We start from the raw sequence: 26,174 nt of genomic DNA, 5'->3' as shown, positions 1-26,174 counted from the left end.
ATAGTCGGCCGATCCTTATGAAATTTGGTAGGTCGGATTAATTGGCCAAATGTAAAACCCATAGAAAATCCCAACTTCCTAACTTTACAAACACCAAAGTTATGGCATTTCCGATCAATCAGTTATATGGCAGCTATAAGATATAGTCGGCCGATCCTTATGAAATTTGGTACGTCGGATTGATTGGCCAAATATAAAACCCATAGAAAGTCCCAACTTCCTAACTTAACAAACAGCAGAGTTATGGCATTTCCGATCAATCAGTTATATGGCGCTATAGGATACAGTCGGCCGATCCCGGCCGTTCCGACTTATATACTGCGTGCAAAGGAAAGAAGGTGTGGCAAAGTTTCAACTCGATATCTTTAAAACTGAAAGACTAGTTCGCGTAGAAACAGACAGACGGACAGACAGACGGACAGACGGACAGACGGACATGGCTATATCAACTCAGGAGGTGATCCTGATCAAGAATATATATACTTTATAGGGTCGGAGATGTCTCCTTCACTGCGTTGCACACTTTTGACCAAAATTATAATACCCTCTGCAAGGGTATAAAAAGGTAATTCCGTTTTTATTAATTTTTATTGTTTCAATATTCGTATTTTTATACCCTTGCAGAGGGTATTATAATTTTGGTCAAAAGTGTGCAACACAGTGAAGGAGGCATCTGCGACCCTATAAAGTATATATATTCTTGATCAGGATCACCTCCTGAGTTGATATAGCCATGTCCGTCTGTCCGTCTGTCTGTTTCTACGCAAACTAGTCTCTCAGTTTTAAAGCTATCGAGTTGAAACTTTGCACACAGCCTTCTTTCCTTTGCACGCAGTATATATGTCGGAACGGCCGGGATCGGCCGACTATATCATATAGCTGCCATAGATTGGAAATGCCATAACTTTGGTGTTTTTAAAGTTAGAAAGTTGGGATTTTTTATGAGTATTAAGAATGCATCATAGGAATAATTTTGGAGAATATAATTATAGAGATATAGTTATTTTTAACGATTTTAAAATTAAGGTTTTACTTTTATAAAATTAACATTGGCTTACCGAAGTTTACTTTTTATTCTAATTATATTTAACATTTTATGCTTATCTAAATGCGTAGAAAACTATGAGACGCTTTTTGAAGTAAAAGTGAAATATATTTTTTAAATTGCTTTTTTAAATACACGACAAATATTATCATTTCAAGTTTCTAAAAAAAATTGTCTCTGAAAATATTGACATAATGGTGTGCTCAGCCCGTTTTCTGCCCCCTTCAAAAAAAAAAAATTTTTCGATGCGATCCGGCTCGTACCGACTTATATTACTACCTGCAATAAATAGACAACTTTTGGGAAAGTTTCAAGCAGATAGCTTTAAAACTGAGAGACTAGTTTGCGTAGAAACTGAACGAACCGACGGACAGACTGACGGACATGGCTAGATCGACTCTAGTGATGTTGATCAAAAATATATTCTTTATATGGTCGGAAATGTCTCCTTTACTGCGTTGCAAACTTTTGACTGACATTATAATACCCTTTGCAAGGGTATAAAAAGAAAATGTTTTAAATAAAGCTTTATCTTTGGCAAACATTTACAAATTATATTTCTAGACTTAAGGCAAAATTATAGTTTTTTTAAAAGCAGCTATAATCATGAAACTTTTCAAGAAGAATAATATTTTTAAAGTAAGGTGAAAATAGTTTTTCATATTTTCATAGCATTACATAATTGATATTTTCGTAAATAATATTATGGAATTTTGTTTTATAGGATTGATATGCTACACTCATCAGATATTACTATTGTTATGGTATTTTTATACCGTTACTGGTAGAGTGTTGTATTCGTAAAGTATGTAACGGGTAGAACCCTATAAAGTATATATATTCTTGATCAGGACCAAAAGCAGTGTCGATTACCCATATATCATGTCTACAGAATATGGTACATGTAACAAAGTCTACATAATATGGTTAAAATACGTTAATCAGCTTATCTTTGCTATTGTCAACCAGCTTAGTATTAACATTTAGTAAACTATAGGACATTCTCATTGCTGCACAGAAATTTACAGGTTTGGATTATATGATTTATAAAACATCTCACGATGGTAATGAATCAATATTTCAAGGGTATTTATATTATTATGAACACTGGTTAAGATTTACAATGTGCTGTAAGTACCAGCATGTAAAACCTATAACATTACAATATTATTGGTGGATTTCCCTGATAACTGTTTTTAATACTCTCTCAGTTCAGGGTGCTTTCAGTCCTAGATTCCAAACAAATTAAAAAGGACACGCTGCACCATACCATATATGGCCTATAGGCTCTGACCCAAAGAACTGATTGACAGTCTTGTGTCGAATTACTCCTGCTTTGGTATCGGTCAACTAGTTGGTTCATTTGCTAGCGAAATTCCCACGCTGCCCACCCCGATAACAAGTCAGGTTATCTCTGGGCGATAAGGCTCCCTTGTGTAGTTGATTACAGTTCCATCCTGACCTAACGTAGAGCGACAGTTGCTTATTTTGTGGACCGGCTTCTTCCATGTTTTCCACAGTGATGTGCGAGTGTGCGATTTTCCCTTCGGCAGTTATTGATATAGACGTCCGATTTTTATAAAACTTTATAATTAATAACGACGTTCTAATTTGCACTTCCTTTTCCCTTTTGTTTTTGTATGAGCTATATGATATAGTAGGCCGGTCCGGCCCGTTCCGTTAGTTAATTTGCTGCAAAATCAGTATTTTTTATAGAATTTTTATAGCCGACCACTTGTTTTTAGTTCAATTTTTGTTTCCCATGTGAAAATACAACATTTAAACAATATGTGTGAAAATTTGTGTCCAAAAAATACATGTTAGTCCGTCTGCCCGTCCTTCTGTCAGTTTCTTTTCTTTCAACTTTAAAGCTTTACAAAAAGTCTTAATCATAAAAAAAGGAAAATCAAATTATATTTTTACTGTTTATACGGTTTTAGTTTAATGAAAATCAGAACAAAATAGCTATTTTTAATATTAAAGACATAAAATTTAAATTTTTAAAGATTGCACAACTGTATCATATATTGTTCTATAGAAAAGATCGGAAGAAAAAATAACAAGAAAGGAAAGCTAACTTCGGTCGGAGCCGAAGTTGATATACCCTTGTAGAATATTATGTATATTATATCCTCCAAAATTATTCATATGATGCATTCTTCATACTCAACAAAAACCCCAACTTCCTAACTTTAAAAACACCAAAGTTATGGCATTTCCAATCGTTCAGTTATATGGCAGCTATAGGATATAGTCGGCCGATCCTTATGAAATTTGATAGGTCGGATTGATTGTCCAAAAATAAAACCCATAGAAAATCCCAATTTCCTAACTTAACAAACACCAAAGTGATGGCATTTCCGATCAATCAGTTATATGGCAGCTATAGGATATAGTCGGCCGATCCCGGCCGTTCCGACATATATGTATACTGCGTGCAAAGGAAAGAAGGGTGTGTGCAAAGTTTCAGTTCGTTATCTTTAAAACTGAGAGACTAGTTTGCGTAGAAACAGACAGACGGACAGACGGACATGGCTATATCAACTCAGGAGGTGATCCTGATCAAGAATATATATACTTTATAGGGTCGGAGATGTCTCCTTTACTGCGTTGCACACTTTTGACCAAAATTATAATACCCTCTGCAAGGGTATAAAAATCTATACAGCTTCGTTGCTTTGCAAACATAATTTTATAGGGTCTTAGTTATGGATTTTACATTTTACAAAAATCTGTAACCTATTTTACATAGCATTCATAGATACAATCATTACGGGCAGTTCTTTCGCTATTACTTCTTAACACTGACGTCATTGAATTTGCCTTTAAAACTGAATTTATTATTTGTATATACTTGTAAAAAACTTGTTAAGCCTGCAAGGGTATAATAACTTCGGTTGGCTGAAGTTAGCTTCTTTCTTGTTATGTCTCAATTTCAATGGTAACAAAACCGAACGGTTTACAAAATAAATTAAAACAGTAATTACGCACGGTTGATGCAATTATACTTCTAGTTCAATTACGTCATACTGAATGCGTTTCGAGCTTACAAAACACTAATGTTTTTTTCGGAGAGCAAATGGGGCGCTAAAACAAAGCAATTAAAAAAAGTTTCTGAAAATTTTAAGTGAACTAAACGCTAAACAATTGTTTCATATGAAATGAGTTAAAATGGTTTGAATTTAAATGAATTACCCAAATGCTAAAACCTTTTGCACACCGGATATTTTTTTTAATTATCACAACTTTTTTTAACGTTCGGGACTTTTAGGTATGTTGTATATTTATTTTGCATCAAGGTTATGAGTGGCTGGTATATTTTGAGGATTACAATGACTTATACAGAATTTAAATAGTTTCAGTGGAAAATATTATTAACGTTTAGAAAATCGGTTTCCAAGCGTAAATATTAGCTGTAATTTCTTTAGAAGCTGGAAGTAGAACCAATTATATTAGAACAGCCCCAGAATGTCGAAAGTATATGAATAAAGGGAAATTTGACTTGCGCCAACCTCTTTTTTATTCCCAACATTGTGTTGCTAGTACTTTAGTTGAATTCCAGTTTATTACCCGTTGACTTTTTGCTGACACTGTGCGTATATTAAAAAGTAATTTTAACAAAAACGTGGCAATTATATAAACATTATACATTTTTGGGTCGTTTACTAAACGCTCCATTAAGAGACATAAATAGCACGCGCTTTGGGCTGGTATCAAATCTATAAAGGCAAGCGACTCGTCGGCTGTGGTTCAAATACTGGTCCGACGTCAAGGCATATAGCTTAAAATTACTAAAGTAGTTATAGTCTTCAAGAAAATCTAATCTTTTTAACTTTACCATTTCTTAGTAACAACATGGTTCACAAATTTGCCTTATTCTTGCTTATCTGGAGTTGCAGCACACTGGCTGCAGACATCCTAATGGCAACTCAAGGTAAGTTTAGGGCCTTAATCATATAAAACTCATTTCATGCATCACTCTTACTCGTGCCTAAAATAACACTTTGATTTTTAAAAAATTTCAGGCGGAACGAAGTCACACAAAATACCATTCTGGGAGCTGGCTAGAGGACTAATAGCCAGGTATGTATGTATGTGCATTGAAAATTTTAAAATATTAAAAGAATGACATCATTGAAAGTTTTAAAAACTTTGAAGTGTTGCCGAAGCGAATATATTACCACAATAGGGTTCGTGGTCTTCTGATCAGAAAAGTTGGTGGAAGGGACGCAAATATTATTGAGCAGCACAACCTGGAATATCTTTATTGACATGAATAAGGTTAAAACCTGCCAAAAGAGCACCCTTATTTTCAGTTTGCCATAGGAACATCCGGAATAATAATTGAAACAAAATTAAAACGTCCTTGCTCTTAAACATTGGCGAAAGGAAATATAACTAAGTAATTATCAGTAAAAATATAAAACCATCTCTTACTAGTCCGAAGACATTTAATAGACATTTTTTTGTTCGAAAAAGCAAACCCAAAATTTCATAGAGTTTTAAAAAATTCAGATCTGCTAAAAATATATATAGAGGTAAGCGGAATGAAAAAATTTAATTTTTACGGGGCTTTTTGTATACTCTTGCAGAGGGTAATATAATTTTGGTTAGAATTTTGTAACCCAATGAAGGCAAAATGTACGACCCTATAAAGTATTTTTATTCATGATCAGCACCACTAGGCGAGTTGAAATACACATGTCCGTCTTTCTCTCTGCTTCTATAACGCTTGTGAGCTGTTTAAAAGCAAGACATTTAAATTTATTTGTTTTTAAATCAATTTAGTATTCTGACTATTTTGTCTTATATAATGTTTTTTCCCATTATTGGACCAATATTTTGTGTTTTGTTGAATTCTATATTAACGTGCCTAGTGATGCTGATCAATAATATATGTAGCTTATGGGGCTAATTTTTTTGAGCGTGCCGATAGAGAGTTCTAGAAAATGAGTTTATTTATTCATAAAAACTTATAGCTATCATTTTGAAGTTATTATATTTTAATATATTATATTTAAGTCTTAATTACACTGGTTTCCAATTATTGGTTAATATTTTTTAAGCTTTGTTGTTTTTAGGAGCTGTTTGCGAACATATCGTTGTTAATAAGTTATTTTATAGTCTTAAATTATTATTTTAAAAATGGATTATTATATATAAAAATATTTTGTAAACATTTTTCTTCATATTACCACTAATCATACAACATATGTTGACTGATTAGAACTTGAGATATTGTGGCTACCGCATCAAAAAAAATAGGTTTCGAGAAAAACGCGTTTAAAGTTTTACGTTAAGTTTCGTGCAGCGTAACTGATAGAATATTACGTATAACTTACATTCTTTTAATCAGCTATCCCAGCTCCATACAATGACCTTCAAACGATTAGTGTAGTATACTGGAAGTAAGGGTATTGTTATAGAAAGAAGGAGAGAAAGTTATTCATACTCAGGTAGCCCGTGCTTCCAGCTACCTATTGTTCCAGTCGTTCGCTCAACCGGTCTAGTTGCCACGTCACTAAATGGCTATAACATTGAAAATAATTTGGATTTTGAAAAATCCTTTTAGGGAGATATTTTTAATCATCAAAACTATTAAATTCTGAAAAAAACAAATTTTCGGTTTTTTTTTAAATTTATAGACCCCTTTAAATTAAAATCCAGTCTTCGACTATCTCTCGTCGCGAGCGGACGTCTCTTATCTCCAAACAGAGGTTCTCGATCGGTCACTATTTATTTTGGACCCACGTGGTTCTTATCTTTCTTAATTTTTCATCGAGTTTTGAAATAGTCTTTAATCCACTGTTTATAAAAAACAACTAAAGTATAAAAACCAATAAGGCCCATCATGGGCCCAGGGCCTCCCAACCTGGGCGACAATCGGTTTGCGCCGCTTGCCATCATTAAAAAAAAGAAGACAACCCCAAAAACTGAATATTGCATTCCCTGAACTTCCGCCTACCTCAGTTGATAATCCAAGATATATAACAATCGCCTCCATCAATACTGAAAAGACAATTTCTCAATTCTCATGCCTCGCCGTCCACTGCGCCCTTAAAATGATCTTCAAAAACATTTTGACCATTTCGAATCTTAGAGACGGAAATTTACTTATGCTACAAAAATGACAAAATTAAAATCGCTTCCACCGACGAAGTCCCGATTAAAACCCCTTCCCCGAATCCCCAGTCCCCTATCCCCACAACCCCTTATCAGCCAAAGCAATCCACTTCACTTGCTCATAACAAGTATAATACTTATAAGAAATCCATTCTGAATATGAAAGCAGCCGAGCAACATCTTTAAATCATAATAAATCAACATCACGCCATGAGTGATTCATAGTTTCGTCAATCCAAAACCAAACCAAATAACATCCTCTCTCTTTTCCCACTTATGTCCATTACACTAGTACAATGGAACATGAATGGTTACTTTAACAATTACCACGAACTACAACTTTTGATAAACAAAACCCTGCTGTTATTTGCCTTCAGGAAACACATATTAATGCCAACCTAACGAATATTGCTTACCCCAAGCAATTTTTTGGATACTTTTATAACTTTAGCTCTATTACCTATGCCAAACAAGGTGTTAGCATACTCGTACGTAAAGACATTCCCCACAAGCCCATACCAATCAACAGCAATACTTGCTCTTTAGGTATTAAAATCCTAGCCCATCCCAAAATCTGTATTTTTATACCCGTTACTCGTAGAGTAAAAGGGTATATTGTATTCGTGCAAAAGTATGTAACAGCTAGAAGGAAGCGTTTCCGACCCTATAAAGTATATATATTCTTGATCAGGGTCACTAGCCGAGTCGATATAGCCATGTCCGTCTGTCCGTCTGTCTGTCTGTCTGTCTGTCCGTATGAACGCTGAGATCTCGGAAACTATAAAAGCTAGAATATTGGCATTTTGCATGCAGATTCTAGAAGTTCCTACGCAGCGCAAAGGTGCCACGCCCCCTTTAACGCCCACAATCGCTTATATACGATTTTAAAAATTTTAATATTTCGGAAAAGTAAAAATGCAGTTTTATTGTGTTTATCAATACCTATCGAAATGTAGACGAAATTTTTCAAATCGGACCATTCGTTAAAAAGTTATGCGTGATCAAAGTTTCTATCTCCATCTCCCTCGCACTCCCTTTACCTGAGTAAGGTATCTGAAAGTCGGGGCCACCCATAAACGTTCTCTCTTTTTAATACATATATACCTCCATCTCAATTAGTAGCAGCCAACGAAATTCTAAAAATAGTAGATCTTTCTAGCAAGCCAATCCTATATGTGGGAGATTTTAATGCTTGGAGTCCATTGTGGGGATCATCTTCGCATAACTCCAGAGGGTTCCAAATAGAAGAAGTCATAAACAAAGCAACTTTAACTCTCCTCAATGACGGCTCCGCTACCCATCATTCCACTCACAACTCATTCACGGCTATTGATCTTACATTAGCCTCCGCATCGCTGTTCCCTTTCTGTAAGTGGTCCGTAAAAGACTCCCTATACGGAAGCGATCACTATCCTTTAAAGACAAAGATTCAGTTTCAAACTAATCCCATAAACATACTGCCATCTCCTAAATTTAAAATAGACAAAGCCAACTGGGATCTGTATCGCGCCAAATGCAAAGATAAATTTAATTTCCCTGCAACATACGACTTAAATCTGTTTGCCGCCAAAATAATAAAAGGAATCAAAGCCTCAGCTAATGTAGCAATCCCACAAAACAAACCCTTTCTACATCCGCGTAATGTTCCTTGGTGGAGCAAAACTCTGCAAGATCTAAGGCAACAAAAGCAATCTCTTTGGCACGCATACAAAAAAACTCAGAGCACCGCTGCTCTAATTTCTTACAGAAAATCTAATGCTCTTTTTAAATACAATGCCAAAAAAGCAAAACGGGAATCCTTTGAAAGATTCACTTCGAATATAAGCCCTCTATCATCGACCAAGAAAATTTGGTCTGACCTAAATCGCTTAATAGGTAATTTCCCAAATACCCTCAGGACAATTAAATATAACAACGAAGTTCTCCATCACTCCGTACACATTTGCGATTCATTTGGGAACTTTTGGTCGGACTACTCTAAGGACGACAATTTCTCCCACTATTACAAGACTCGTAAAGAAGAAATTCTTTCTCAGGAATACTCACCCACCAAACTGTCGACCGCTTCTACAGACCTTGACTCCAATTTTACCCTTAGTGAGCTTGAATATGCCCTTCAGTATGCGAAAGGGAAAACACCCGGTATAGACCGAATTGCATACCCAATGCTTAAACAGTTGCCCTCCGAAGCTGAATACCGCCTATTAGAAATGTATAACGCTATGCTCGCTGGGGGTACCTACCCTCATGTGTGGAAATCTGCCATAATTATCCCTATCTTAAAACCTAACAAAGCAACACACGAAATAACATCATTTAGACCTATTTCTTTACTCCCATGTTTAAGCAAGACCCTAGAAAAAATGTTAGCCAAAAGGTTAATGTGGTTCATTACAAAACAAAAACTTATCAGCCCCCACCAAACAGCTTTTAAACAACAGCATAGCACTCTTGATTCCCTTCTGCATCTCCACTATTACGCATCGGATGCCCTTTCTACCAAATCATGTTACCATATTGGCAACTGATTTTGAAAGGGCTTTCGATCGCGTTGGGGTGCATACAGTATTGGATCAACTTTCCCTACCCCCCGTAGGTCAAAAGACCTTCAACTTAGCGAAGGCTTTCATGATCAACCGTTCTATCCGAGTAAGAGTTAACAACACTCTATCTAAATTCTATATTCTCCACCATGGCATCCCACAAGGATCGCCCCTCTCTGTGGTATTGTTCATGATCGCCTTCCAGTCCTTAAATAACATAATATTAAGACATAAGCAAATTAAACTGTCAGTTTATGCAGACGATGCCATAATTTTTAGCAAATGTAAGAATAGTCCTTAATGAAATCCAAATCTGGGGTAACACCTCCGGTGCGACCCTTGCTGTAAATAAATGTAAGGTTTTCCATATTTATAAAAAAAAACAGCGTTGTACATACTCACCATTATCGTACAATGACATAGATATAGAACGCGTTTCTTTTCTTACAATACTTGGCCTGACAATTGATAAACGACTCACATTTAAACAACACTGTAGCGAACTTAGGATTAAACTTATCAATAGATTAAACATTATTAAATTCTTAACATCTAAGCGATCTCTCATCCACATTATACAAGCGACAGAGCTTTGTTGCTGTCCATAATTGATTATGGCCTCCCCATCTACGGCTGGTGCGCGCAATCGAACTTAAGAAAAATCTTACCTCGTTATTATGCGGCCGTCAGGTGTAGCATTGGCGCATTTCCAACGACCCCAACTAAATGCATCCTAGCCGAAGCAGGATTACCGGACATTAAAAACAGAGTCGCGCAAACTACATTTAAATTAATACCAAAAATCATGTGCTCAACCAACTCTATTCTGCTGAAGGACTATGAAGTTGCCTCGAAGCACCGTAGGAAATTCAAAGTCCAATCTACGATACGAAGATGTATAACCTTTATCAAGAGACACAACATAGGATCGCCTTATCGTTGGAGCAAAGTCATTCCGTCCCCTCCGTGGAAATTACGCTCCACCGCCATAGACACTACACTTCATGATTTCCAAAACTCAAGTAATCCAATTACAAAGCAGCTATTCGCAGAAGTTACCCATAAATACTCCAACAAAAAATGGCTTTACACCGATGGTTCAAAGTCCGACACCTCAACCACCCTTGCAGTGGTTGACCAACACGGATTAATTGTTTCATGGGGTCAGCTACCTCACCACTTCTCAGTTTTTACTACCGAAGCAGTAGCTATTGTTAAGGCAATTAAATTTGCTCTCGAACTTAAGGGAAGTTATATCATCTGCAGTGATAGTCTGTCCACCCTGCAAGGAGTACAAAACTTGTACAATAACAATAACTTTTTATCCGAAATTCGTCACCTCTGCATTAAAAACAATAGCAAAATTAAACTATTATGGGTCCCGGCTCATATAGGAATAATTGGGAACGAGTTACCCGACAAAGCTGCAAAATTAGCCGGACGGGCTACGTGCCATACAATCATACCTGGAGTCCAACAAGACATCTGGAAAAGCATCAAAAACATTTTGCTAGACAACGAACTGGAAAACTGGTCGTCGTTTAACCACTGCACTGGTATAAACAATTTAACCCCGACAAGAAAGACATCAAGTTCCCTGCTTCGATCAACGGAAGGGAATGCGCCAGGAGGTGATCCTGATCAAGAATATATATACTTTATAGGGTCGGAGATGTCTCCTTCACTGCGTTGCACACTTTTGACCAAAATTATAATACCCTCTGCAAGGGTATAAAAATTAAAATCGGACAACAATATCATATAGCTGCTATAGAAACGATGGCAAAATGCAATGCAAGATCGACATAGCTTCATTGTTTTTAGTAATATAGGCATAGAAATCGAATTGTAGTCGATTTGTAATAACTGCAAGGGTATATAAACTTCGGCTTGCCGAAGCTTGCTTCCTTTCTTGTTATACCCTTGCAGAGGGTATTATAATTTTGGTCAAAAGTGTGCAACGCAGTGAAGGAGACATCTCCGACCCTATAAAGTATATATATTCTTGATCAGAATCACCTCCTGAGTTGATATAGCCATGTCCGTCTGTCCGTCTGTCCGTCTGTCTGTTTCTACGCAAACTAGTCTCTCAGTTTTAAAGCTATCGGATTGAAACTTTGCACACACCCTTCTTTCCTTTGCACGATAAAGTCGGAACGGCCGGGATCGGCCGACTATATCCTATAGCTGCCATATAACTGATTGATCGGAAATGCCATAACTTTCGTGTTTGTAAAGTTAGGAAGTTGGGATTTTCTATGGGTTTTATATTTGGCCAATCAATCCGACCTACCAAATTTCATAAGGATCGGCCGACTATATTCTATAGCTGCCATATAACTGATTGATCGGAAATGCCATAACTTTGGTGTTTGTAAAGTTAGAAAGTTGGGATTTTCTATGGGTTTTATATTTGGCCAATCAATCCGACCTACCAAATTTCATAAGGATCGGCCGACTATATCCTATAGCTGCCATATAACTGATTGATCGAAATGCCATAACTTTGGTGTTTGTAAAGTTAGAAAGTTGGGATTTTCTATGGGTTTTATATTTGGCCAATCAATCCGACCCACCAAATTTCATAAGGATCGGCCGACTATATCCTATAGCTGCCATATAACTGATTGATCGGAAATGCCATAACTTTGGTGTTTGTTAAGTTAGGAAGTTGGGATTTTCTATGGATTTTATTTTTGGCCAATCAATCCGACCTATCAAATTTCATAAGGATCGGCCGACTATATCCTATAGCTGCCATATAACTGAACGATTGGAAATGCCATAACTTTGTTGTTGTTAAAGTTCGGAAGTTCGGATTTTTTATGAGTATTAAGAATGCATCATATGAATAATTTTGGAGAATATAATTTACAGAGTATTCTGCAAGGGTATATCAACTTCGGCTCCGCCCGAAGTTAGCTTTCCTTTCTTGTTTATAAATGAATTTATGTTATTCCGCCTTCTTTTATTCTCATTCATTTCTATACCCTTGCAGAGACATCTCCGACCCTATAAAGTATATATATTCTTGATCAGGATCGCGTCCTGAGTTGATATAAGCATGTCCGTCTGTCTGTTTCTATGCGAACTAGTCTCTCAGTTTTAAAGATATCGAATTGAAACTTTGCACACACCCTTTTTTTCTTTGCACGCAGTATATAAGTGATTGATCGGAAATGCCATAACTTTGGTGTTTGTAAAGTTAGAAAATTGGCATTTTCTATGGATTTTATTTTTGGCCAATCAATCCGACTTACCAAATTTCATAAGGCCGACTATATCTTATAGCTGCCATATAACTGAACGATTGGAAATGCCATAACTTTGGTGTTTGTAAAGTTAGGAAGTTGAGATTTTCTATGGGTTTTTTTTGGCCAATTAATCCGACCTATCAAATTTCATAAGGATCGGCTGACTATATCCTATAGCTGCCATATAACTGAACAATAGGAAATGCCATAACTTTGGTGTTTGTAAAGTTAGGAGGTTGGCATTTTCTATGGGTTTTTTTGGCAAAATCAATGCGACCTACCTTAATTTTATAAGGATCGGCCGACTATATCCTATATAATAAATTCTACGATCATTACTGCCCGTTACTGTCACCCCCTTGCATTATAAAAGAGGCTGAAAAGGGTAGATATTTCAAATTCAAAAGAAGTATGAGTATTAAGAATGCATCGTATGAATAATTTTGGAGAATATAATTTACAGAATATTCTGCAAGGGTATATCAACTTCGGCTCCGCCCGAAGCTAGCTTTCCATTCTTGTTTCAGCTTGAGACTTCTCGCACAAACAAACAAGTTACATAAAAAGTTATTGGATATAGAGTGTTATTTATGACGTCACTGCATATTTAAATATTTACATATTTTTGTCGACCGGACGAGCTCTTTAATTTAAGCTCTTTAATTTAAGTTTTTCTTTTAATTGGTGAATAAATTGCTGTTTTTGGCCAAAATAATTTTTTTTAGTGCTTAGAACCTATTTGATGAGTATTGATCCGAATTGGTTGCCTATAACTTCCATATATGTCTCATAATATATATAACTACGATTACATGCCGATATTGATTGATTGATTCTTGAAATTTTTCAAATCGTAATTTTGCTCTCCTTCTCATGAGGATGTGAAAATTTAATATATACATATAACTACAATTAAAATTAATTTTTTAAAATTATTTTCTATTTGAGTTTCAAGTAATTGTGTGAGTGATGATGCAAAGCCGATCGAGAGGTATCGCTTTAACTGAGGAAAGTGCATATTAAACTTTAAAAAAATCAATAAGTTGAGGAAAATTTAGAAAATTGAAACTGTTAGGCCGGTGAGGCAAAACGTTTCACTTTTGTAGCCTTTTGCATTCTTATTATCAGTCGAATGACACGACACCTGCTATGAATGTACATGCGTCTGGAAACATTTTAATGTTGTTGAAAAGTTCGACATAAAGAACGTTTGTTCTTTGAATTTGAGATTTTTCGACTTTTCTTAACATTCTTTACCGGAAAATTCGCTTTTGGGAGTTATTAAACCTTAAAAAGTGAAACCCATTTTAGATCTGTATAATTACATTTTATTATTAAATGCTTAGAAAACTTAGCTAATTTTATAATATTAATTTCGTGATAAAATTCTTAAATTAAAACAGAAACCTAAGAAAAATATTATTTTTGTGTGAATAGATAATTTACAGCCTTAAAATTAAAAAAAAGGTTGTTAGCTAAAATGTATAGTGTCATTTAGGGATTAATTACACATGTTCCATTTATATTTATTTTATATCACTAAAGCAGAAAAGTCCAATGAGCTACGTGATTTTTTTTTGAAAGTTTAGGAGATAGAAAAATATGTCTTGATTAGAACAACTTTAAGAACAAGTCATTATGGTAGGACCAACTGGAATCGCAGCTTGCAATGTAAACGGATTAACTATTTATAAATTGTTAAATATACCCTTTGAGCATGGACACATAGCTTAATATGCTCTGTTAAATAACACAAATCAATGTTAATATAGGATAACCTAAGAGCTGCTTGCCTAATTATAATTGATAACATTGTAATGGTGTCCAATGGCACATTTCAAAAAAAAAATATTTTTTTTAATTTTTTTTTTAAAATTATTTTTATTTTTTTTTTTTTATTTTTTTTTTTTTAATTGCCCTTTAAATTTGGTAGTCATTATTGAAAATAAAAAAAAAACCCACTTAATAAACACCAAAGTCATCATTCCATCAATCAGTTATATGGCGACTATATGATATAGTCGTTTGACGATTAGTAGAAAAAAGTAAAATACTTTCGAATACTCAGATGACTGGTTTGAAAAAAAATAAATATTTTAGAAAAAATTTGCTTACAGCTAAAGATTTGTCATTTAAAAAAACATAAAGGTAAGTGCTGGTGAACTGTTAATATAGCTGATACAATAGGTAATACAAATTGATAAGATAATATCACTTCAAAATCTAAACTATGCAACACGATAGCGCCCGCTTTTTAAAAACGTCTAAAAAGTTGTCTGTTTAATTTGAAGAAAATTGATGTGAAAATTAAAGTATTGAATGACAATTTGAGGTTTATCCAAACGAAAATCATTTCTAATATGTTTGGCGTATGCAATAATTCGCGACCATAAGTTATTATTTTTGATATTGGATGCTTACCTATTGGCACCTGCTAAATTAAAAGGCACGTAAGTCTAAATATTGGGAGCAGACTTTCGCAGAGGTAAGCCATCGAATAAGTTTTAATTTCTGGAAACAAACAATTGTCAGTCAGAATATTAAAAAATTCTTAATCATTTATCGTAAAAAACAACAACAAAGAAACAGGGTTCCATAAATACAGGTCTTATTTGAGCTAGGGATACATACCGAATAATTTCTGATGTCTTGCCTTTTGTAACATTTTGGCTGCAGCCAGTCAAAATCGCAAGCAGACGGAATTATTTAAATATCAAAAAAAATAATAAAAGAACATTTTTACGAAGTATGCCAAAAATTGTATAAAAGGTTTTTTATTTAATTTCAAAACAAGAAAGGAAGCAAGCGTCGGCGAGCCGAAATTTATCTAACTTGCAGTTATTACAAAACGACTACATTTCGATGTCTATGCCTATATTACTAAAAACAATGAAGCCGATTTTGCGCTGCATTTTGCCGTCGTTTCTATGGCAGTGTTGAGCTAACAAGCCCTTTTGTCAGCTATTTTTGAAACAAATCACAAGGCGAGATAAATTCAATACTTCAGTTTATTAACGTTTATACATATGTATGCACGGGCCTTGCGAACACCGCAGCTTGCAATCAACAACAACAAAATGTATGCGTTAGCGACGGACCGTAGGCGTTGAGAGGCGGGCTCAGACAGAGTAGTCCAATTAATAGAGAGATAAGAGGAGCCGCTTAGAAATGGGTGAGTCTGACTGTCTCTTTAGTTGGAGTGGTTTGCCGCTGCGCTCAACAAAAACTAAAAACGTAATTCTGATATAGTAAATAATTATTACATCTCAAAAGATTATTTTGATAAATAGAAAAACAGAAAAATAAAATTTTTGGATTGCCGAAGTTTTCTTCCATTCTTGTTTATAAATTAATTAATGTTATTCGCCTTCTTTTATTCTCATTCATTTTCAGCTTGCAACTGCTCGCACCAGTCGCACCAACAAACAAACTAATTTCCATGATAAAAAACTCAGAAATCTAAAATTTTCAAATCGCACCATTACATAAAAAGTTATTGGATACAGCGTGTTAAGTGTTATTTATGACGTCACTGCATATTTGAATATTTGCATATTTTTATACCCTTGCAGAGGGTATTATAATTTTGGTCAAAAGTGTGCAACGCAGTGAAGGAGACATCTCCGACCCTAAATATAAAGTATATATGTATATTCTTGATCAGGATCGCGACCTGAGTTGATATAAGGATGCCCGTCTGTCCGTCTGTCTGTTTCTACGCGAACCATAGAGTAAGAAACTATATAGAGGTTTCATTTGAATTGTATTTTCCGATTGTTCCTATGGGAGCTATATGAGCTAGGCTCGTTCCGACTTATATACTACCTACAATAGAAAGACAACTTTTGGGAAAGTTTTATGCAGATAGCTTAAAAACTGAGGGATATGTGTGTTCGCTGCGTAAGTGCATATCCTAGAACGTCATTTAAAGTAGGCGACGCATTGGCGAGACATATTTTGGAACTTTGGATTGTAAAAGCGCAGTTAGCGGGAAAGAAGCATAGTAGCGGAAATTGAGTGTCTGCTACTGAGTGAGGTCTGATCGTATTCCGCGAACTGAGTGAGAACAGAGGCAGGAGCAAAAAAGGAATTGGTAAAATTGAGCTCTGCGTTCTTGGAGGTCAGTTCGATTTGCGGCATAGAGACGAACAGAACTTGCTGTGCTTTGAAAATTAAATAAAAATTAATCCGTCACCAAACGAGCCCCCGATATCAGAAGTGGGATCGGCTGAGCCTAGAGTTCAAGATTCAAATCAGATCCTGGCAACTCTTGAATCACAGAACCGGAATCTAATGGAATAATAAAAGTTTCCGGTGAGTCAATTCCGTTTTGCTTCGACTCAGGAGCTGAATGTTCGTTGGTCAAGGAAAGTGAAACTAAATGGCATCTGTAACGACTCTATCTATAGTACAATGCAAATCCTTTCTAATATTGTGATACTCAATACATCCTTTCTAATATTGTGAAGTATTGAACAGTATTGCGTAGAAGCTTTATTGCACGTTGTAAGTTATGACGTTTTGATTGTGGCCGAAACTAAGGACGAAGCTTTAGATCGTGCTTTAGATTGTGCTAGAAACCTTGAGCAAGACTGGATTTTCATTCAATGTAACTAAGTGATCTTTTCTCAAAACTAGGATAGAATATCTGGGGTTTGAAGTGAGCGAAATACAGATTCGCCCTAATCCACCCAAAATTCAAGAGCTGACAGAATTGCCACCTCCAAAAACGGTTACGCAATTAAGACAATATAGGGCTGGCAACTTACTTTCGGCAGTGTGTACCAACATTTTCAGAGACCTTAAAAACATTGTATTCGCTCTTTTCAAGGAAAAACTCAGATTTCGTTTCGTAGATTTTTTATCAAGGAATCCGATGATTAAAGAATGCAAGAGCGTAGAGAAAATTGATGAAAAGCGGATTGAATTGAGTGAGGTAACTGACAATTGGATAGTTTCTGAGGAACAACGGAACCCTGAAATAGCAGATTTACTAGCTAAGCTTAAAAATAACGAATTGCCGGAAAATTTAGATAAAACATATGAATTGAGAAAAGGCGTTTTATATCGAAAAATACAAAGGAACGGCAAAAACAAGTGTTTACCTGTAATACCTACGGCATTTAGATGGGCAGTGATTAATCACGTCCACGAATCTATTATGCTTTTAGGTTGGGAAAAAACCTTGGATAAAGTATATGGGTTTTATTGGTTTGAAAATATGTCGAAGTACGTTCGAAGGTAAACTGTATTACCTGTAAACTAGGCAAGCCACCAATTGGGAAAATTCAGGTGGAATTACATCCAAATAATAAGGTCGAAATTCCGTGGCACACAGAGCACATAGATATTACTGGAAAGTTGAGTGGAAAGAACGACCTAGAGGAGTATGTAATTGTTTTGGTGGATGCGTTCACAAAATTTGTTTTTTTTCATCATACCTTAAAACTTTGACACAGAAAGTTCCATTAAAGCCGTTAAAGCCGTTAAAGCCGTCGTGTGTTTGTTTGGTGTGCCTACTCGAATTATAGTGGATCAGGGTCGTAACTTTGCCAGCTCAGGATTTCGTGATTTTTGTTCTTCCCAAAAAATTGACCTTCACTTAATTGCAACAGGCGCGAGTAGGGCAAATGGCCAGGTAGAACGTATTGTGAGGACACTTAAAAGTATGTTGACCGCTGTCGAAGCCAGTCAGAGATCGTGGCAAGATGCATTGGCCGAAGTACAGTTGTCAATGAATTCCACAGCTAATCGAATCACCAAGGTCAGCCCATTAGAAATGCTTATCGGTAGGGAAGCCAGACCTTTCGGCCTATTGCCAATAGGTGTAGAAGAGGATAATTTAATTAATAGAGAATCCGTAAGAAAACAAGCTAAGGAGAATATGGAAGTAAATGCTCGTTACGACAAACGTAGATTTGATAAGTACAAAGCAAAAATAATTAAATTTAACGTTGGACACCATGTATTGTTGAAAAACAAAGAGCAACACCAGACAAAACTTGACAAAAAATTTAAAGGTCCGTTTGAAATCATTGAGTTACTAGATGGAGATAGATATGTTTTAAAATCATTAACAAGTAAGAGAACATATATGTACATATATGTACTGCACGAAATAAGCTGCGATCCACTGTAAGTATGCGCATGAGATTTTAAGAGCATTGCCAAATAGACAAATGAGAAAAGAAGTTGATAAAGAATTCGACGACTCAAAAGGAGCCGAGTCTGATTCCCAAGTGGGGAGTGAAGATATGGATGGCACTGTAGGTGCTTTGGAATCCCAAGAGGGGATTTAATGACCGCACCATAACAGATGGACATGTTATGGCGGGGGTCGGTGGTGACCGCACCTTAGCAGAAGGACATGCTATGGCGGGGGTCGGTAATTTGGTGTGAATGAAAATGCACAAGTTGATAAAGTTCATAAGTTAGTATGAATTGTTAGGTATGGTTAAGAAATAAAAGTAATGTAAAGAATGTTATCAAGAAACTTATTCGTTTATTTTGGTCTAAATGCCTCAAATTATGTGAAGAAATTTTAATGAAAAGAATAAAAATGAATTACAACTGATATGAGAAAATTTTGTGATTTAAAGGTAGCACACGAGGACGTGTGATTTGTCAGGAAGGCCGTTTCGGAGAGCAAGTACATGTTCTTTGTAGGTCAGTGTGTGTTTGCTGCGTAAGTGCATTTCCTAGAACGTCATTTAAAGTAGGCGACGCGTAGGCGAGACATATTTTGGAACTTTGGATTGTAAAAGCGCAGTTAACGGGAAAGAAGCATAGTAGCGGAAATTGAGGGTCTGCTACTGAGTGAGGTAGAACAGAGGCAGAAGCAAAGAAGGAATTGGTAAAATTTTAGCTCTCCGTTCTTGGAGGTCAATTCGATTTGCGTCATGGAGACGAGCAGAACTTGCTATGCTTTGAAAATTAAATAAAAATTAATCCGTCACCAAACGAGCCCCCGATATATGTATATGGTCGGAAATGTCTCCTTCACTGCGTTGAAAACTTATGACCAAAATTATAACACCCCCTGCAAGAGTATACAAATTTACCTTGAATTCCTATCTATCTATCTATCTATCTATCTATCAAAAAAAATATCCTTTATATGGATGGATATGACTCCTTCACTGCGAAGCAAACAATTTTTTCTTTAAAGAAAGAGTGCGTAAAAACCTTATATATTCCTTTTACTAGCCATGCTTATAAGAAAATTTCCCTCTCGAGTGCTGTGCCATTAATAAAAAAATTCAATGTTCGAAGACTTAACAGCCCGACTATAATTACTAACACAGAGTTTTCAAGGCCCGGCAGACAAAACCTCAATAGTTTTTCTCTATGCCATGCTTATATGCTGATTAATCCGAAAATTCTGAATTTACTTGTCTTTATATAACTATTAAATATTTAAAGAAAGCGTGCGTTAAAACCTTATATTATATAATAACAAATTCGGGATTTAACACTTTGAAAAAAATATAATTTTTATTTATCAAAATAGTGTAAACACGATCTGGGAGAGATAGGTCTGCTCCTTACAAGATTCAACTTAAAACTCAAACTTAAAAACTAAGCTGGCGCTTATCAAACCTTCGATTGGGAGAAAGAACTTTATTGATAAATTGAGAGTGTCCAAAATGAGAGCACTGAGCAAGAGAGCGATCTAGGTTTGAGCTGCGTCTGCAATTTTACAGTATTGGGGGATAAAAGCTTTTTGGAGTTTGGGGACATTTGTTTATAATGCAAGAGGATGTTTACATTAATTGGTCAGTCGTGGGAGCCGACAATTTGGGGTTCTTTCATTTGTTTATAACTGAAGAGGATGTTTATATTAATTGGCGACTCTTGGGAGCCGATGATTTTGGGTGTGACAAATGCGTAATGTAAATATGTTTATGTGGTAGATATGTGGGTGTGTGTATTTTACTTTATGTGGTAGATATGTGGGTGTGGGTATGTTACTTCCGCATCCATTAGAAAAAAGCCTGTCCTCAGGCGGATATATTAGGGTATATGTGAGTTGGTATGTTAGTTTGTGTAGTATTTTCGTTTAATTGTAGGGTATTTTCATTTGGTGCAATATTGTTTAATTCTGTTAGATTTTCTGGGTCCTTAGTATTGTTTTTGTTTTGATTTTTATATTTAATTACAACGTTTCTCGGAATACTCTTAAATTTATAGATGAAGTAAAGAATTAAAATTATAATTATTACAATTAAAATAGTAAGTATTATAATTTGAAATGTGTTATTTTTTCTTGTATGTATTCTTATTATATCTTTTGCTTCAATTATTGACAGTGGTTCTATCATTGTTACATTATTGTTTACATAAATAGTTTGTGTGTAATCCATTATAGTATTTGTTATTAAGATTTCTTCGATTTGTACAGAACAATTAAATGCTTTTACGATTTTATTTCCTTCGACAACTATTGCTTGATTTATACATGTTTGGTTTAAAATAGTTTTTGGTAAGTTCCAAGTAATTATAATATTTGGCTCTATATAATTTGTTTCATATTTTGTATACATTTTTGTGTATTTACATTCGGCATTGGCTTGGTTTAATATTCCTATAATGCATTTATTTGTAACTCTTTCTTTTGTGTTAAATGAAAATATTTGATTATTTTGAAAATTTGTCTTCTAAAGGTTCTGTTAATATGTCATTAAATTCATTTGGGTAAGGCAAAATTTTGAATATTGAAGTTTTTATAATGTCTTTTGGGATATGAGAAATTATCAATATTTGATTAGTATTGGTTTGTAAAATGTATTAAAATTAATAAGATGTTTATAGTGTTGATCAACAAGTTAGGTTTGGTTTTCATTTGGCGTGCATCTGGATTATCGTATTTATTTTCGTTAATTTTCTTTGTTTTCTTATATTTAGACTTAAAATGTATTATTTTTCTTCCTCTGTTAACTTCTTCGTAATGATTATCATCTAATTTTGTGATTTTTCCTGTCTTTTTAAACGGATTAGTGGTTTTTGATTTTACTAGTGGAGCTTGTCGATATCTAGTATCAAATTCAAATTTATTTCGGGATTCATTTAGTTTTTCTATTTTATTGATTTTATTTGACTGTGTATTATATTTTGGAGTTCCAGCGAAAATAAAAATATCTGCAGGAGTTCTGCCTGTCGTGTTATGTTTTGTTTTATGATTATAGACATAAAGAATAGTTTCAAATTTTGTTAGCTTATTTTCTATGTCTGTTTCACTGTTTATGATTCTTAACTTTTCATTTACTGTTTTATGAAATCTCTCAACGTCAGAAATTCCATTTTTGCTTGTTGTTATATCAATAACAACATCTTCAGATTTTAACCAAAGTTACAATGCTGCACACATGAAAGCTGAATCTTTGTCTGCTTTAATTTGGTTTGGTTTACCCATTTCATTAAAAACTTTAGTTAATGCTCTTTTTGCTTCTAACCAATCTCGACTGTTGACTTCTATTAAGGTGGCAAATTTTGAATAAATGTCTATACAAGATAAAAATTGTTTATTATCTATCATATAAAAATCAATGACATATTTTTCTCTTGGATTAAAAATTTCTGGGGTTATTTCGAATTCTAATTTAGTATTTCTGTGTTCTGTTTTTGCGATGTTGCATACTTCGCATTCATTAATAAAATTTTGAATTAATTTTTGGTGATCGGGAAAATAATATTTTTCTTTAAAAAGTGCTGTTTGTTTTTCTATTCCTGGATGTAATAGTTCTCTGTGTGTTTTAATAATAATTTCTTTGAATTCTGCGTAAGTGTTAATATCTATTAATTTACTATTAGTTTTCATTGTTTTAGTTAAGTTATCTGGGGAAATAATTTCAACGTATGCCTTTTGAAAAATTAAAAAGTCTGTTTCAATTGGAAAGTATATTACGCTTTTCTTATTAGAAAAGTATTCAATTATTAATTGTTTTGCGTATTCTATTGTCATCTCTTTATATGTTATTATGATTTTTGTTTTATGAAAATAATTTATTACTTCGACTTCATTTAAGTCTCCTCTTTTAAATTCTAGATGTTTGTTATAATAATTCAGTAGTCTTGCTGTTATTGAAATGTGGTTTTGGTTATCTTCTGGTGCACTATGCACTGTAGCTACTGTTGTTATTGTATTTGAATTACTGGAAGTCTCTCCTAAATAGCCTTCCTCTATTCTTATTCTAGATAAGGCGTCTGCCACATGGTTTTCTTTACCGGGCAAATATTTTATTTCATAATCAAACTCATTTAGTTTGATTTTCCAGCGTTGTAATTTCATATTAGGTTCTTTAATATTATTGAGCCATACTAGAGGCCTGTGATCACTTAGGATCAGAAATTTTCTGCCAAAAAGATAGGACCTGAAATATTTGGTGGCCCAGACAATAGCTAAAAGTTCTTTTTCTATTGCCGAATAATTAATTTCGTGTTCATTAAGAGTTCTGCTGGCATAACAGATTGGTTTATGATTTTGCGATAATACTGCTCCTATAGCAATATTACTTGCATCTGTTGTTAATGAAAATGGTTTTTCAAAATTTTGGGTATATAAGTATTGGATCGGACATTATTAAAAGTTTAAGTTTTTCAAACGCTTGTACATAGTCATTATCTTTTATATTTAAAGTTACGCCTTTTTTAAGCTTTGCTGTCATTGGTTTTGCTATTTTAGCAAACTTTGGGATAAATTTCCTATAAAATCCACAAAGACCTAAAAAGGATTTTATTTGTTTTGGGGATTTGGGTATAGGGAAATTTTGTATTGCCTCTATTTTGAGAGGATTTGGTTTTATACCAGTTGTTGTTATAATATGTCCAAGGAGTTCTGTTTCCTTTTTCATAAACTCGCATTTGTCGAGTTGAAGCTTGAGATTAGCTTCTCGTAATTTTTCAAATACCTTTCGCAAAGATAATACATGTTCCTCCAATGAAGTGGAGTACACGATAATATCGTCCATGTAGACCAAACAATCCTTGTAGATCAAGTCTTCTAAGAGATTGTTCATGCACCTTTGAAAGGTAGCAGGGGCATTTTTCAATCCAAAGGGCATTCGAGTATATTCATAATGGCCATTTTTGGTGGAAAAAGCTGTCTTTGGAATAGAATTTTCATCCATTTGTATTTGGTGAAAACCTTTTGCAAGGTCAATAGTGGTAAAATATTGGCATCTACCAAGTTTGTCCAATATTTCATCCATGACCGGGATAGGGTATTTGTCATCTACCGTAATTTCATTTAAATTACGATAGTCAATTACGATACGGAACTTTTTTGTTCCTGATGCATCACCTTTCTTAGGTACTATCCAAATAGGTGAGCAATAAGGGGAATTTGACTTTCGAATTATTCCCTGTTTTATCATATCTCTCATTTGCGAATCGACTTCTTGGTCGTAAGCTTGAGGATATTTGTATGGTTTTTTGTAAACCGGTTGCTCATTTTTTGTATGAATGACATGCTTGATAGTACTAGTGAAAGTCAAATTGTCACTTTCTTTGTACTGTATGTCGCTAAATTCATATAAAATTTTCTTAAGATTATCTTTTTCCTCGTCATTAAGGTGTTCTAATCTAAACTTATTGGTTTCTTGCAAGTCGTTATTTATTGCAAAATTAAAAGGTGTATCTGTTGAAAATGGGGGATCGCAGCAATCAATTTCTGCTTCTCTTTGTTTATATTCGAAATCGTTATAATTAAATCTCATTCCGAATTGATAACCGTTTAAATTAACTGTTTTTGATTTATAATTAATAATTGCGTTACAAGCTTCGAGATATTCTCTTCCTATGAGCATATCATATCTATCGGAAAAATTATGGACCCAAAATGTGTGGTTGGTCGTATAAAGCTTACTTGCATGGTAGGACACGGATTTATTTAACTGAATATTACCATTTATGGTATGAACTTTAAGAGGTGTATTTTTGGTTGGAAAATGAAAGTAATTTTCTTTAATTAAATTAATAGAAGAGCCTGTGTGTACAACACATCAGAACTCTTGGTTATTCATGATGATTCGTATGTAAGGGTTTCTATTTCATTAGCCCCATTTTGTTGTTTATTAGTATTTTGTTGGGGTTGATAATTTCTCTTATCTTGGTTTTGACTTTGTGAATTCTTTGTTCGATCTGAATAAAATGTTTCATAACAACCTTCTTTTTGTGCTACACATTTTAGTTTATTAGCATTAGTAATATCATACCTAGCCAATGTCATAAAAAGTCTGTATGGCAATTTGTTCATAATAACATCTTTAACTTTATTATTAAGAGCATTTGTGTATAAAATTGTATTTGAAGCGTTATTTTCTAAGGCTAATTTATTTAATATTACAAAAGATTTGGACTCAATGTCCTCAACGAACTTACGTATACACCCAGGAAAGGGGGTGTTATACAGACGTCTTAGTAGTTCTTCGCAGGGCGTCTGAGTTTTATATTCGTTGATGAGGGCGTTCCTTAAATCCCTCCAGCATCTGGCTGTTGATAATTGAGATATCCTCTGGGCATCTCCGTGAAGCTGCATTTCAATCGCACTAAAGAATACGATCGACTGGCGTATACATGTTGTGGGGTACAACTCCAGGATGAAGTCTATCCTCCTGTTGAACGGGCTGAGTTCGAGCGTGGTGCCTCCAATTTGCGGCACTTGCCTGATTTGGTTCAGGGCTTGATTTAGATGGTTTTCTGACAATAATAGCACTGGTTCTGCCATTTTTGGTTTTTTATTTAGTTTTATAAATTTTTCACAATTTTAAAAGTTTTGTATTATGAATTTGATTTAAAATTGTTATACCTTGGCTCTTACCACTGGTGGGGGAGAATTAAGGTGTTTTATTTTTTTGATACAATAAAACGGGTTTTTGCAAAAATTTGTTTTTATTATTTTGTTTTTTTGTTTTAGTTACTTGACAGTCACACGGGTCAAGATTTATGTTTTGTTAAAAAAAACCTCGCAACCTGAGCTTCGATAGCGTGTTGCAAAATTGAGGTTTCCGTTCGTATATTAGCGACACAAACCGACACTGCGATAGCTGGTTTATAATTGCACTGGGACGAACGACGTTTGGGTTCTTTAAGGATATAACCGTATAAAAAGTTATATCCTACCGGCTGCGCCAATAAAAAATTCGGAATTTAACACTTTGAAAAAAATATAGTTTTTATACCCTTGCAGAGGGTATTATAATTTCAGTCAAA

The 26,174-nt window shown here is 34.6% G+C and overlaps 1 protein-coding gene across 3 annotated transcripts in view; it reads left to right on the top strand.

The window, feature by feature from the left end:
• The window catches only part of LOC108052918 (UDP-glycosyltransferase UGT5), a 55,993-nt gene that overhangs the window by 10,991 nt on the left and 18,828 nt on the right, over positions 1-26,174 (top strand). The window contains exons 1-3 of one of the 3 annotated variants that reach the window (XM_044457494.1): positions 4,508-4,637; positions 4,894-4,979; positions 5,071-5,136. Coding sequence is in view for 1 of the 3 variants with exons in the window: in XM_044457493.1 (XP_044313428.1) it covers positions 4,901-4,979; positions 5,071-5,128 (137 nt within the window). In the remaining 2 variants the exon portion in view is untranslated. Of the gene's footprint in view, positions 1-4,507; positions 4,638-4,893; positions 4,980-5,070; positions 5,137-26,174 lie in introns of those variants that run through there. The other 2 variants (XM_044457493.1, XM_044457495.1) reach the window with 2 other exon arrangements.

This window comes from Drosophila rhopaloa, unplaced genomic scaffold, assembly GCF_018152115.1.
Source record: "Drosophila rhopaloa isolate 14029-0021.01 unplaced genomic scaffold, ASM1815211v1 contig_160, whole genome shotgun sequence".
NCBI classification, from domain to species: Eukaryota; Metazoa; Arthropoda; class Insecta; order Diptera; family Drosophilidae; genus Drosophila; species Drosophila rhopaloa.
The sequence above is the reverse complement of the archived record's forward strand: the minus strand, read 5'-3'. Positions and strand labels throughout refer to the sequence as shown.